The sequence below is a fragment of the Notolabrus celidotus genome, chromosome 24 (assembly GCF_009762535.1).
Source record: "Notolabrus celidotus isolate fNotCel1 chromosome 24, fNotCel1.pri, whole genome shotgun sequence".
Classification (NCBI taxonomy): Eukaryota; Metazoa; Chordata; class Actinopteri; order Labriformes; family Labridae; genus Notolabrus; species Notolabrus celidotus.
In genome coordinates, this window is record NC_048295.1 from 8,985,442 (window position 1) to 9,000,692 (window position 15,251).

Genomic DNA, 15,251 nt, shown 5'->3' on the forward strand with positions numbered 1-15,251 from the left:
GTTTTTCACCTTCAAACCTACAAGGCTATAGCCTTGTAGGTTTTTCATCCTAAAAACACTCAAAACCTACAAGGCTATAGCCTTGTAGGTTTTTCATCCTAAAAACACTCAAAACCTACAAGGCTATAGCCTTGGAGGTTTTTCATCCTAAAAACACTCAAAACCTCCAAGGCTATAGCCTTGGAGGTTTGAAGGTGAAAAACCTCAAAGGCTATAGCCTTGTAGGTTTGAAGGTGAAAAACCTCCAAGGCTATAGCCTTGGAGGTTTTTCACCTCATAAACTGTCAAACCTCAAAGGCTATAACCTGGGAGGTTTTTCACCCTAGAAACATGACAGGCTGGATGGAGGGAGAGAGGACAAAAACACAAACACTGAACTGAACTTCAAGCAACAAAAAGCAAACAGAGAAATGATGGAGAGTTTTCATGAATTCAACTTCATGTATTCCAATGGAAGGCTCTCACGTTCAAATAGAAAACAACTTACTTATATCTGTCATTATGAATCTTTTGTTTGGAAACTCTCTTTACACTCAAAGGTTTTTGTTGGACTTAAAAAAGATTAAACATGGAGTGACAGTGAAGATATGCAACCCTTACATTGTCCCTTACATGGAGCTTCATTGCATGCTTGAAATCATACTTCTCAGGGGCTTTAAAGCTGTGTAGTTTATAAAATAGCAACATAGTTATAATTTCATAATTTAAAAAATGCTACCAATAAGTCAGCATTTTAACTTGACTACATAGTATCAATCGCAAAGTGGATCAAACTACCAATGAGACACTACTGGATCAGTATGCATTGTTTATTAATTTATACAATTGCGCATTTCCCCCCCAAAGTCTATTTACACAATATAGTTCATTTCTTTAAATATAAGTTCAGAACAGAAACATTCAAATTAGCTGTTAAGTGTTGCATTGTATAAAATACAGTGGCAAACATTTAAAAAATGCATAAAAACAATTGTGAACAGCACTAGATTTAAAAAGTGACATTTAGATCCAGTACAGCAACTTTTTTTTTTCTTTTTCTTTTTCTAATCTCTGTGCAAAACTTTGCAATTCCATCAAAGTTCAGTGGACGACTCGAGTTAGCAACTTTTGTTCTACACGTGTGCTCGAGGAAAGGAAGCTTATCAAAGAAAAGACCCCCCTGCTCTCTGCTGGAAACATCTGGAAACTGAAGTCTGTCTCAACACACTAAATGAGCTCAGAGTTCGGAGGGAGGGAGAAGTCAGTGTTACTATGATTATGTGCAATATTAAATCAAGACAAACTCTTTGAACAGCGTACAGGAAACGCAGCACGCGGCTGACGGCGTCGCCTGTCTGACGTCTTGCTTGCTACATTGAAAGGCTATGCGTTGCGTTGCGTTCATCTTCACGTCGTCGTCCGCCCGGCAGCCTTACTAACGTCAGAGGGGTTCAAAACAATAAGTTACATAGAAAAATAACAGAAAAAAATTAAATACTTCTTAGAAAAATAGGTCTAACCGTTACATCTCTGTTATGAGTAATGTGCCGTACCTTCCAAACGGTTCATTGAGACCTGGTATCATTTCATCGAGTGCAGTCTCCATGCAATACGTGAGCTCGAGTTGGAGTGGTTAGAAAACTAAAATGACTAATTCATTTGTCAACATGCAGTTCAGCCTACAAACAGTTCAGTACATTTACATGTGTGACAGTGGAGGAGCGGGTGTCTGTTGCATCGGGCAACAGATGCTGTTTGTAAAGGCTAGAGCAGGCTTAGAAAGCTAAGGCTATCAGAGGCGGAGCCGTGTCCTTGGCCCAACATGTCTTTTTTTGTCACTTCACGGATAACGCTTTGAAAGAGAAACATTTGTATGTACTTTTTAAGAAGATAATGGAAGACCTAAAGCATGCAACCAAAACTATCTGTAGAGATGGTCCAAAATCTGTCCAGCTGAGGAGATTCAGAGTCACTTCCTGTTCAGCAGCTTTTAAAGGACGGCGTTGAGGCAGTTTGGGGACGTCAAGCTATTTACAACTGTGTGTGTGACACCAGGGAAAACCTGATCACTCCTGTTATATCAAATCAATCTGACAGAAGAAAGAGGGGGTGCTCCAGCACTTCATCTAAGAAGTTAAGATTTTGATGAAGTCGTTTTAGTCTGAAGAGATTCTAGAAACCCCCCAAACTGCCTCTGCATGAAAGTCCTTCAAAAGTTTCAACCACTTGCAGATCTCGCCCCATTTCTACTCTTCTGCTGATACGATGCAGGTGCTTCAATGTGGAACTTCTACATTTCAAATCTACTAAACCCACAACTGAAAGCTTTCTTTTTGAGCAAGTGGATTTGAACAAAGCAAAACAATCACCAGACGCTGTAGAAGAGGCTTCCTCTTTCTGCAGGTAGGCTGTAGGAAATGATCTGCAGAGTGATTTCAACTGGTTCCTTATTATTGCTCTCAAAGAGGGATAACAGCTTCTTGTGCTATATGGGATGTTGGCGTTTTCTACAGATTTGGAGCGGGTTCATTTCAGCTGTCGATGTTGAAACACAGATCATCGTGCAGCAAAACAGCATTACAGAAATGCCTGACAGATTTTCAAGTAGGTTTTTTTTCCCCCCACCAAACAGGAGGAGCTGTAGAAAACCACACTTGTGAGCTACAGTCATCTGTGAGCATGCTGAAAACACACCTGATCCCGTGGTGAGCTGCAGTGCATCTGTGTGTGTGTGTGTGTGTGCGTGTGTGAGAGGGAACATGCGGCAGAACAGAAAAGGAACCGTGAGGAACAGAAACATGCATATCTGCAGTAGAAAAAGCACATCAGGTGCCTCGTGTTGCTGGCAGTGTTCTATTGAAGTATGTACACCGTAGGTAGATGGTGACTTTACATGTGGTAATAATAATATAGTGTATAAATACCTCTGTATAAATGGACTTTATACATTAGAATCAGAGCGCTGGAAGGGTGGGGGAGGGTTTGTTTTCCCAAAAGGAATGGAAGAAAGTCTACAGTTTGTTTTCCTTTGCATATTCAGTCTCTTTCTTAGACCCTGAGTCAAGCTTGGAGAGAAGAGCATCGGGCAAAGACTACTTTCCTGGAAGCCCCGGGTCAGAAACTGGCCTGTGGAGACCCAACATTCCTGAGCTGCTGGGGACGTCGGGTAGAGACGCTTGCCGGCTCGAAGGGAGCCTCTGCGCCTGTTGGTGGTGGTGGTGGTTGTGCGGCTCTACAGAGTCCACGCCGTTAAGCGCGTGTCTCTGCTCTGCGTCCGTGTCGCTCTCCAGCAGTCCTGCAAAGTTACCGTCCGCTAGAGTCTCTGTGTGGAGGAGGACCGGGGAGGTTTCTTTGGGTTTGTTTGAGGCCTTTTCCAGGACAGGACTCTGAGGGGGGACAGGACAGATGGAGTGAGCACTAAAACTGTTCCAGAGCAAGTGTTATTTAATCGTATTGCTGCAGCACAGAGCAGGTATTTACTGGCAATGATTAACTCTACACAGAGCTTTGTGTCAACACTGTGATCCAGCTCCACGGAAGAGTACCTGTGGCCGAGGTGGAGGAGGAGGAGGAGGAGGAGCCAGGCTGAGCTCTGGCTGGATGGCGGACACAGGCTGGCACCTGATGGCCGGCCTCTGGTACTCAGGGCTGGAGGTGACGGTGCTGTATGCGGGGGGGCCGGATGTGGTCTGCCTCTGGAGGAGCTGCAGGATGGCTTGGATGTCTGACGTCATCTGGGACTCCAGTCTGATGGAGGAGAAGAAAACACGAGTTCAGAACAGAAAAAGGAGACAGAGCAACTCCTGATTGGTTGATGGTGCTCCAACACTTGTCAAATAAAGGCAAATAAAGGCCTGATGATGTCACATTAGAGGAGTGAGTGTGTTTTAATGTCTGTTTGTCTTGGTTCTGCTGTGACCTCATCTCACCACAGGAATCAATCATCTCATCCTCAGCTCTAAGACAGATGTCATCTTTCACCCTGCTTTAAATAATCATGAAAACAATAATAACTTTAATTATAGGGCATTTAAAAAAAATAACAGGTTACAATGTGTTTTACAAGGTGAGGAAAATGAAAGAAGGTCACTAAATCACACAAGGGCAGCATCGGGAATATACAAATGAATGACATTTCAAAAGACTTCAGTGGAAATAACTACAGGGATACAATTATTTTAAAATATTTAAAAAACAGTTCCAATCAAGTAAAACATGTAATCCAGATTTGGTGTAATTCCCAAATTGGCCACTAGATGGCAGTATTTGGTTATATATGTGCTGTGGTCTAATTAAAATGATCTGTTTGTTTGAATTTAACTGTGAAAACAAGGAAGGACTCAGCATACCAGGGTCTGTGGTATTAAAAGGGTAGATATAACTGTGTATCATCATGCATAATGAGAAATAAAATGCCTGTTTATGATGTAAATAGACAAAGAAAATAAAATCAGACTTCAAATTCACCCACAAAAACAGACACATATAAGATATTATGTTCAGTGTTCAAGGGGCAAGATTACCCCTAATCTGAAGTGAGGCAGGCTGGACCTGTGAGCCTGACATCAGAGTAAAACAAACCCTCTTCTCACACATGTTTGGGACAGAGGGACCAAACAGAGCGGCCATACCTGCAGTCTCGTTCACACACTGTCCACATGGAAGAACGTTGACCTGCACAAAAAACTCCACCACCCTCACCCCCTGAAATACACCACCCTCACCTCTCACGATGACAATGAAGAGTCTTTGCGATGTGTCTGCATCTCGTGGCTGAGTGCTATAAATACCTAGCCGCCACCGCTGCCTGTCTGACTCCTCCTCATCTGTATCGGTGCACCAGCCGAGAATCACACGTGCTGCTCACACAGTGTGTTCACACAGCTACAGCAGGTGTCTGGCTTTCAATGTCTGTGCAAGTTGTTTTTTTTTGTTGAGTTAATTATAGAGTGAACTGTGGAGGTTTGAAGGGTGACTGAGTACAGATATGAAGATAGAAATAAAGACACCAGGGCCAAACACAAACTCTGTGTCTTAAGTCATATAAGGGATCACGAGGTGTTGGATTTGTATCTTTTGCAACTGGTGCTGAGCTTCTTCTACCTTCCTGCTGTGTGTCTCTGCTCAGCCCTCTGTCACAGCCACTACACCACTAACTCTCCACATTCACAGCTGCAGACTGAGACTAAAGCAGAGGAGAGAGAGATGTCACCTGATGTCACCTGCATCCTATATATGTTCTATTAGACCTGTGGATTGTTGACAGGGAGATTTAGTGAAAGGCTGACCTCTGTAAAATGACTAAATCAATAAGGACTTCAAGATGTCTTACTTGTATTAAATCAAAACACTGACATCACTTAATGTATTTCTTTAACAGCCCTCTCCAGCACTCTGTATTCTTTCTTACTCCCACAGACCTGATCAAACTGCACAGATGTGTGCTGGAGTTTCCCTTTAAAAGGTGTGTTTCCCACATTGAAAAGCCACCTGATTCTCATAACATCCTTTGAAACAATGATATGATGAGATCTGAGCTCAAGCCTGAGAGGGGATTAAATAAATGAGGCCACAAATCATCAGCTTCTGCACGCTCACGGTCAGGAGGAAAAATCACCCTTGTGCTGAGTGTTTCACCTGGGCTGTGTCCCTGGACTTTAAGGAATGTGTGCTGCGTTTAAAGACACAGTGTTCCCTCCACCTGTTGAGATGCTGCTGCAGCAGGTCCAGCCGTTGCTCCACCTCCCCGTACGTGAGGTCCGTGTCGCTGTCCTCCTCTCCGGCAGGCGTCTCCTGACACTGCGCCGACTCCTCCGCGGCCTCGTCTGGACGCTGATGCACCCACTCCTCTGCGCGGAGCTCTGGAGGGAACAGAGAGACGTAAACACACACACACACACACACACACAGAGCAGGGTAAATGATGTGTGTCATTCAGAGTGAGCCTCTGGAGGAGCATCTCCTTTGCTGTGTCGTCTCATCCTTCAGCTTTACCGAGCTCTGATCAGCTTAGAGCCTCATGACTCCTGACATCACAACACATCTGACCCTGAGAGTTTAGATTCCCCTCCTCACTTCTCCCCGTGTATGGAGATTAAACCGACACTTTCTGTGTGTTGTCATCACTCGGCTGTTTATAGAAATCAACACCACTCTGCTCTCCGCTCTGGCAGAAATCCTCTTAAGGCCGCAGCTGAATTATGGGATATTACTTTCAAATCAACACGCTGACACGACACAGTCTCCCCGTGTCAGAGGAGAATCACACTTGGCGGCTGAAACAAAAGGAGTCCTGCAGTGTTGCTGGTGTTGTGTTGCAGTGTTTGCAGTGATTTTACAGGCTTTAAGCTGTCAGAACTGCTCGGGAGGTTGTGCGAGGTCAACATGTAGCAGCAGGCAGACGGTGAGAGCGAGGATTTCTTTCCTTTGTGTTGAAGCTGCTCAGTGAAGCCTGCAGCTCTCACTGTCTAAACAGCTCGGAGATCCACAGGAGGATCCAGAACTCGCTTGTTTCGTCTGAGGAAACGTGTCGCAGTGTTGAGCTGAGCTTTCACATGAGCTGCAGAAACAATTAAAGAGATATCCTGTACATCTAAAAAGTGACTGAACGCACACAAACAGGATTCTATCAGATCCTTCCTGTAAGTGCATTACTTGGTTCTGACCTACGATCAAAAGGGGGGTGACCCCAGGGCCGGTTGGCGGGATATAATCCTCTTACGTTTTTATTACTGAGTGGGTTTGAGGTTTCACCATAATGACACATAATCCTTGTTTGGATTTTTAATAGGTGTGACATTCCTCCTCTGGGGCTCAGAAGTTAATTTGGAAAAGCTACCAAAAAATCCCTGAGCCAATTAGAAGCATCGTGGAGGAAAACTCAAGAGGACGAGGGCGCAGATTTGCAGAAAATTTCACGTCCGCCTCAACAAGAAGACAGTGACTCGTTTCACACAGATGTCATTACATTTGGCTCTCCAATGGCTCTCAGTTATATGTGTGCGTGTGTGTGTGTGTTTGTGTGTGTTTGTATTGGGACAAAACTATCTCTTAATGTTAAACAGGAATGCTTCTTTTTTCCTGAGCCCAAAATAAATCCCTTCATACCGCAGAAGACACGGGAATGACAAGAGCTGCATGGACAGAGACGGATGCACAAAATAAAACAAAATAACAATGGAGTTTAAACCTGATTAAAAATGTGATTAATCGCGATTATCTATTGAAATTCAGAGATTACTGTAATAACTAGAATATAAGTCAGTTAAACGTCCTTCCACCTTTTATTTACTGCACTTGTTTTATCATTATTTCTAATCACAATTGTTTTCTTTATAAAAAACAAAATGTGTCTTTTTCTGAAAATGTGCCTGTTGATTTATAATCCATGTGTTCTTATATTCTTGCCATTACGGTAATTGTGATTCTATAAAAATGCTAAAGTGTAAGAGGGGTAAAAGTCTGCAATGTGCAGTTTCTGTGCAACTGTGAAGCTCTTCATCGTACCATCTGTTGTTGCTTTCATGCCAGCAATTCAATACAGCAGTTGAGCTCACTAGCACCTCGTGCGTTAGGAGGAACCCACTGCCTGTCACTATTTGTCATTGTATAATTTCATCCAGCCCTACTTGAACGGCTAACATTAAACATTTACTCTTGGTGAAGTGTTAATACATCTTTCTAACTTGGCTCATTAAACTGAGCCTCAGCCTCAAACTCTGAGACAGCCTTAATGTAATGCAATATCCACACTGACCACTAGGTGGCGCCAAAGTTCCAGGCGTGATGCACACTAGTTTAGACCATGTAGGTGTGAGTGAGTGTGATTGGAGCTCATCTTGAGTTTAAAACTTTACTGATGGATGTGAATAAATGACAGCATACAGGTGAGACATGATGAGACTCTAACTAGACATTGTTGCTCTGTTGAAGATGCTCCACAGCACAGTCCTCACCTTTATACGCCTGATTCTGTGAGTTGTCTCCCGCCTGTGCTTCTGCGGCGCCGCTCAGCCCGAGCCCCAGGGTGTGGTCCCTCACCACCGGGTATCCCAGCACACCAGAGCACAGGGGCCTCTGCTCCTCCTCCTCCTCCCTGCCCTCCTCCTCCTCCTCCTCATCCTCGTCCTCTCCCTCCTCGGCGGCGGATTCTCTCCTGTCCTCGGCCGCTGAGGAGGCGTAGAGCGGCCTCCCCGATGCGGCGTCGCAGTAGGCGGCTGCTGGCTCCTTGTTGTGGGCGCCTACAGGGAGAAACGGTAATGAGGAGATGTGCTCGGGAGAACACTGACTCCTCTGCTTCGGCTCCCTCTGGGGGGACGCCGCGGATGACTCATTATCTCTGACAACAGGTGCTCAGTGTTTTGCTCCGGGGTTCAAATGAGGACAAACAATGTTAAAAGGAGTGAACAGTGAGCCTTTAATATCGTAAGCTGCTTTGAAATGATCATGTTGTGTAACTCGGCCTCTAAATGTGTGTTTACACATCGAGCACGATCAACAGTGAGTGAGTAATGCTCCCGTCTATAACTTCACACCTGATGCACGGAGGCAGGATACGCCAGCTGCTGGACTGTGAAACGAACTGTCCTTTCCTGCGTTATATTAGGAGACGGTGTACACTGTATTCAGACAGCCTTGTAACCATGGTGAGCAATTAGATTTGCCTGAACTGAGGCCAAACTGCTGAGTGCTGCTGTGCTGAGGCTGCGTCTGCGAGTCCCAAGTCTCCGGGCTGTTAGAAGTGAAATTACAACTGTTCCCGCGGTGCGAGTCGCTCCGACACGCTGAACGCTGTCATGTCAAGGCTGCTGCAGTGTGAGGGCTGCTGTGTTTATCTATAATGTGATCTGAGGAGACTGTTGTTCATAAAGGAAGCTGAGGGAATGATTTCATGACTGTTTGAGTCTTTATCAAAGAAGAATCACTTCAATACACGTTAATAAAAGAGCTTACTGCATCAGTACTGTCCAAATCACATCCTCATGGGCTCAAATCTCACGTGACTTATTCTCTTGTACTTTTTAAATCATCATGCAAGATTTATTAGATTTATTATGACAATTAACAACCCTGAAACCTCTTTCAGATCCCAACCAGATGATCTGACACTTGAGGAATCTGATCCAAGTTTAAAAGTTTGTGGTTTTTGTTTAGAGGAGCTAACACACTACATCTAAAGAGTCTGAGGGCCTGATTCCCTTCAGAATTTTGCTGCTTTTGCACCTGCTTAATCTCTGCAAACGAGCCAAAAAACATCATCTAACTCACAAAGCATGCACAAAGGGTTAAATGCACCACGGCGTCTCTGTGCGTCTGTGTTGTTTGCATACATTATGCATTCATTTGGTCCCTTTCTATGCAAATGAGCCTCACTGCAAGAAACGCCTCATTCACAAACACTGGTACAGTTAGAGTGACATTTTTACACTCTGCTTAGAGTTTGTGTTAAATGCACTGGAGCATTGTAGTTTAGTATTGAAGTATATGCATCAGTGAGTGACAGGAGGGACGGGGAGGACTTTCATCTCTCTCTCTCAGTGCAGCAGGTTGACGTAGACCTCCTGCCTCTCAGAGCAGGATCCAATAAGAGTTAAATTTATATATGGCTGATCATGTTCAAGAGAAAAGGTTTTGTTCCAAATGTAATAAAAGCCTGCCTCAATTGGAGGCCAATCTGACTTGAGTGAATCCAGGTTGAGGTCATAGGTTAAAGTAAATAAAGACCCGGGATGATAATTTGAGTTTTAGTGTATTTAACGTGACAGATGGTTCACATGTCTGTGTCAATAACTACTCCAGCTGAGGTGACATCACCTGTGCACAGACAACGGGTGGAGCTTTGCCCCTGAGGTCTAACTCTCTGCCGGTGCCGCAGAGGGACTGAGATGTTATCACCTGAATAAACAAAGATGACACACACACACACACAGGCAGTATTTTCTGATTATATAAATCACTGGATGGATAACGGCACTGACCTGAGGAGGATTTCCTTCTGTAAGACAGACGTCTGGGACACTCCATGTCGTCCATGTTGGAATCAGTGGACTGCTTGTTGTTCTGTAAACGAGAAGGATGAGAATTAAAGGGGATAAAAATAAAAACACAAGTCTTCCTTTTTTCCTCAAACCGGTAAATTTTAGTGCTGGAATATTATTAATAAGGGGTTATAATTGTAGACCACACTCCAACACAGTAGGGGGCAGTTCTGAACACAACCTGTCTTGATTTAAAGTGTGCTGGACGCATTCCCAATATGGCGACACCCATCTTTAGGCTTCAAAACGCCTCTATAAAAACAAATGGGTGGCGTCACTGAGCCCATGTGTATGTCTTACACTGACTTTGATTCTCTTCAGAATATTGTGTGTTCATGTCTTTCTGCACCGGTGTTATGAAAAATCCTGTCAGACGTCAAATTGTACTCCCTCTCCAAAAAGAGGAAGTCATTTTCCAATGATGCTCATTTATCTCTCCTCATTCGTCCACTGATAACACGCTGTTTGCCTCTTTCACTCAGCTCCCTAAGTAAGTAATCCTCCAAGAATCTCCTCCTGCATCTCTATCTTGTCAGCACAAATAACACAAAGCTGACACAAAGTGCACTCCCCGCTCTGTTCTGAGATAAATAAAACAACAGACTAATGCTCAGTCTCATTCATAGAAAGCTTGAGGCCTTACAAATCTTCCCACTGCGCTCCATTCATCAGACTTACACAGCCTACGTGGATCCCTCCATCCACCCCACCCTGAGAGCTCTGCTAATACTCTCTATCTCTCACTCTTGTCTTCTAGCTAACGGGAGATTAAAGGAGAACAGTCAAAATCAGCCTTCGTGCTTTCATTCCCATGACCATGAATAAAATGAGGCGCTAAGGAGAATTAACAGAATAAAGGCGTTCACTGATTGAAATGGCGAGGCAGAGATATGGACAAGAAGGGACTCTTTAATTTGAGTTAAAGGAGCCGTGATTGATTCCATGTTAAAGACTGCGGTCCATCCAGCCTTCTCTTACCTTGGGGTTTTCATCCCGGAGGTCAAAGGTCAGCTCCAGGTTCGTTAGGAAGTGGTCGGCGAATTCGGGGTACATGTCCAGCACCTCCAGAATCTCCTCCCTGGTGATGGTGTGGAGGTCGCAGTAGCTCAGCGCACGCACGTCGGCGCAGGATTTCCCCGGCTTGGAGAAGAGGTGGATCAACTCGCCAAAGATGTCGTTCTTACCTAACGGAGAATAAAGAAGACAGGCGATCACACTCCTTTCAGCTAATTGAGGACTTTCCTGCTCGGCTATTTCTGCCGCCTCAAGTCACATCCACAACGTTTCTGCTTTAATTCAGCAGGCAGGAGAACACGGTGTCGAACAGAGTGTAATGCAGGATGTGGTGACCTATAAAGACGCACGCCACCTGGCAGAGAGCGTGCGGATGTTAAAAAGGCTAAAGGGCATCACGGTCCCATAAAACTGGTTTTACAGGATGACAGAGTCAGTATGGAAGTCACACGGGCCAAACATTCAGTGCTGCCTCTGTTTGGTTTGTCATGACCTTCATGGAGCGGCCTCAGGGTTTACCTCACTGCTGCTGCTGCAGAGGAGGATAACAGAGGCGAGGTTATGAAGCCCCAAATTATTTAATATGCTCATCACAGGAGCTTTAAGCCAGTGATGTTTGTGAACAAACTTGAGTCAGAGAAGATACTCCTGAATGTTACTCAGACACGAGTGAAAGTCATTCAGAGGCTTGTGCTTTGCTTTCTGAGTCAATCTATTTATAGTTGTTTAAAATTGACCACTTTGGGCTTCCATAGAAGATACGAATATTCAAAATCAACCTTTTAAAATGCAAAAAGAATCATAATGTGAGCAGAAGGATGCGTGTTGTAACATATGACTCCATGTCGTCGTTTACATGTATGTTAGTGTGAAAATGCAGCAGTTTTCTTCTTCTGAGAAAGTGCAGAGTTGAGTTTAACCTCTGTCTTCTACATCCATGTGTCCACACCTCATTGGCTGCTTGAAAACAGTCATTAAAAGAGGAAGGAATGCATATAAGGCTGAGCAGGATGTACCTGGAATAAGGAGAGGACAGGAGAGGTGATGATTTCTATTCTCCTCGTCTTCCTCTTGTCTTCTCCCTCCTCCCCACCCCCTCGCTCAGCTCTCCATCCCTCCCTGCCTCTCCTGTCATCCATCTCTATTTGAAAGCAATCATGCTCCCATTTTTTCCTCCTCAAACACAGATCCTCTGTTCCCCCTCGTCCCACCGTGCGTCCACCCCCACTCTTCTCCAGCCCTCAGCCGTTCATCTGAGACACGACAGTGAGGCGGCGGTGGCGTTCTTTGAAGTAAGTTATTACGACGTAGCCGCTGGGGATCTCAGCTGCCAGCCCGGCTGTATCAACGGCGCAACGGAGCCATCTTCATTTAGTCGGCCCACCTGCGTCTGCGCTAATGGAGCCGAGTTCAGGCGGAGCTAACCGGGCTGAATGACGGGACGTTGAGGCGATGTTTGAAGAATTTACAGCGCTAATTAAGAAATGTTTAGACGTTCTGTGAACAGGAGAAGAGAATCAATGTCACTAAGTTGGCTCATGTGTGGTGTTCGGCATCCTCAGATCTGATTTCCTACAACCGCACAGACTACTGCATGCCTTTTAACTGTGCGTGTGTGTGCAGCAGAAGGCATTTAGAGTGCCACGCTTACAGAAGCTCAACTTATGTCAGAGCCAGAGGGGGGGCACTAACCTGAGGCATAAAACAGAGCTACTCTACTCAGTTAGCTACATATGATTCATGTTTAATTGAGGATGCTTTAATGGAACAAACAGACAAAATCACTGCTGGAGACAGACCAGGAAAAGTGCCTTAGCTGGGTAAGAAAAACTGTCATCCTTAATAGACCTGAACCAAGGTGCAGATAATGCATTAAGAAAGGGAGAAATATTTACACCCATTCCCAACTTGCTAAACCATAACTTGTTTTTTTCTCTTACAGTTTTTGCATTTTTATATACTAGCTTAATGTATCATGCTTATTAGTAGGTGATCAATTAGCTAACCGTCTCTAGCTTTGTATTTACTGGACTGACTTGAGAGCTGTTTGAATCCCCTCGTCTGACGCTCAGCAAAAAGAGAGAAGTCTATTACCCCCTGAAAAACTGGGAGGAAATGTAGGCACGTCATCCATATTGAAATCAATTAACATTATGTATCAGTAAAAAAACATGTGAAAACATTAAAAACAGTCCAGCACAAAGGATTAAATCACAGTAAACCTCCCGAGTGTAAAGAAGACCCACCCAATATGGCCACCACCACGTCATCTTTCAGGATCTCGATGGATCCACGTGAGACAAAGTAGAGCGCGGTCAGCACGTCTCCGCCGTGGACCAGGGTGTCTCCAGGTGGGGCGTGGGTGGTCTTGAACCTCATGGCCAGCGCCCGGAGGCAGCCCTTAGTGGCCCCGCGAAACGCCTTGCAGCCCTGGAGGAGGTTCTTGTTGAGGTGGAGGCAGATATCTGCCTGCAGGCACTCTGGGAAACCCTTCAGGACCTGGGAGTGAAACACGGGTCAGAGCAGACGTGACGGTGATGAGTCGTGATGTCTCGTTCTAAAGTCACAGTTTTCATGGCAGAGGCTGCTGGAGTGTTGGATTTCGATTTTGGGGTGGTGCTGCAGGTCGAATTTCCAGAGAGTTTTGGTACAATTGCCACTTGTGTTCTTTCCTTCTTCTCAAAACCTTTTTTACCCTGCAGTACAAATAACCTACAATCCGGTCTTTCTGCACAGAGCTGCACTTTATGGCTCCTTTGAGCCTTTGAGCAGCTTTAGAGGAAGACAAGACAGCACATTTAGAGACTTGGAAGCTGCAGATAGACGACAAAAACACAACTTCCTAATTTAGTATGCCTCTTTTTTATAATAGTTTGACATGTCTAATTTAAAAAACTTTCACTGCCTTGTCTCCTGCGATCTCAAACTACAAGACAAAATCTTTACATACTCCTCAGTTTCTCAACAGTTATCTCTGCAGACAGAAAAAACAGAAATGAATATTATAAATGTTGAAACTGGATCAAACCGTCATCAGCTAAGCATTCCTACCCATCCATGTTAGCCTGGGAGACTGTTAGAAAATACAATGACAAGTATTTAAAAGGTCATTTTAACATTACAAGTATCTATGAGGATTTTCTGATGCATAAAAAAGGCTTTTAAAAACACTTACCCTTAAAAGACAAAGACAGAAAGACCACTGACGACACCACTAATGATCCAAGGACAACATAAACAATTTCAACATCATAACAAACACTAAGGGGCAAGGACAGGGACACATAAGGGACAGCTGGAGCAACACAACACAGCTCTACTCTTTGTCATTACACATGAAATACAATGTGCTAATGACACCAGCACAATAAAAAAGTCTTGTCTGTTTTATTTCCTCTCTTCAACTGGCTTTTTTGTTGTTGTTGTTGCATGGGACGGAAACTGATCAGTAGATTTGAAAAGGAAAGACTGAACAACATTTGGCAAGCGCAGGTGCCACCGCGGAGCGTGCAGCCAAGCCTCCCATAGTGGGAGGGAAACCTGGCAGCACACCGGCGAGGCTGTGCCCACTCTTGCAGGCGTGATTCACTCTGGCTCTGGTACCAGATGAATAGCGGTTGTGTTTGAATACGCAGATTTCATGCAAAATATAAAAAATGGGGGGGACCTCAAGGCGGGTCACGTGCAGGTCTACGGGTAACATAATTTAGGTCTCCGGTGAGAGACGTTGATGTTGCTGGGTGTGCTTTCTGCAGGGACTGACATGCACAGGTAGACATGGTGGATTCCACTGTTGTAGTCGAGTCATCAAAACTTCAGGTCTGAGTCGAGTGTCAAGTCCTCAGAGTTCAAGTCCAAGTCTGAGTCAGCTAAGAAAGATAGGGGTCAAATCTGGAACAAGTCCCTGTTACCTGAGTCCAACTTCAGTCGGAAGTCTGCAGGGTTCAAGTCCAAGTCACCAAGTTCTAGTGATGTCTAAGAGGAGCCCCCGTTACTTAAGTACAAGTCCTCAGGGTTCAAGTTCCAGTCACCAAAGAAGAATCCTAGTCAAGTCCCAGTGAAGTGTAAGTCGGGTCTCCATTACTAAAGTACAAGTCTGAGTGAGTCAGGTCTCAAGTCCTCAGGGTTCAAGTCCCTGTCACCGTGAAGAATCCAAGTCAAGTCTGAGGCAAGCCCCCATGATTCCTAGTTGACTCTCAAATCCTCAGTGTTCAAGCCAAG

At 44.7% G+C, this 15,251-nt stretch overlaps 1 protein-coding gene and 1 long non-coding RNA gene across 8 annotated transcripts in view; one reads left to right on the plus strand and one right to left on the minus strand.

Moving 5' to 3' along the window:
• Positions 1-294: 294 nt before the first annotated feature.
• On the plus strand, positions 295-3,850 carry LOC117808135. Of its 2 annotated transcripts, XR_004630153.1 has the most exons (4): positions 296-1,239; positions 2,612-2,684; positions 3,020-3,389; positions 3,483-3,850. It is a non-coding gene; the product is annotated as an uncharacterized LOC117808135 (long non-coding RNA). The 2 variants fall into 2 exon arrangements; XR_004630152.1 differs by having other exon boundaries at positions 295-1,239; positions 3,020-3,850.
• kcnh7 (potassium channel, voltage gated eag related subfamily H, member 7) overlaps positions 796-15,251 on the minus strand; it is a 116,636-nt gene continuing 102,180 nt past the window's right edge. For 4 of the 6 annotated variants that reach the window (XM_034677624.1, XM_034677625.1, XM_034677627.1 and 1 more), the window contains 7 exons: positions 13,277-13,531; positions 10,995-11,200; positions 9,957-10,038; positions 7,935-8,219; positions 5,681-5,840; positions 3,525-3,726; positions 796-3,365 (listed from right to left, as the gene is read on the minus strand). In XM_034677624.1, coding sequence (XP_034533515.1) covers positions 3,072-3,365; positions 3,525-3,726; positions 5,681-5,840; positions 7,935-8,219; positions 9,957-10,038; positions 10,995-11,200; positions 13,277-13,531 — 1,484 coding nt within the window. In that variant the 3' untranslated portion in view covers positions 796-3,071. The remainder of the gene's footprint in view (positions 3,366-3,524; positions 3,727-5,680; positions 5,841-7,934; positions 8,220-9,956; positions 10,039-10,994; positions 11,201-13,276; positions 13,532-15,251) is intronic. The other 2 variants (XM_034677629.1, XM_034677628.1) reach the window with 2 other exon arrangements.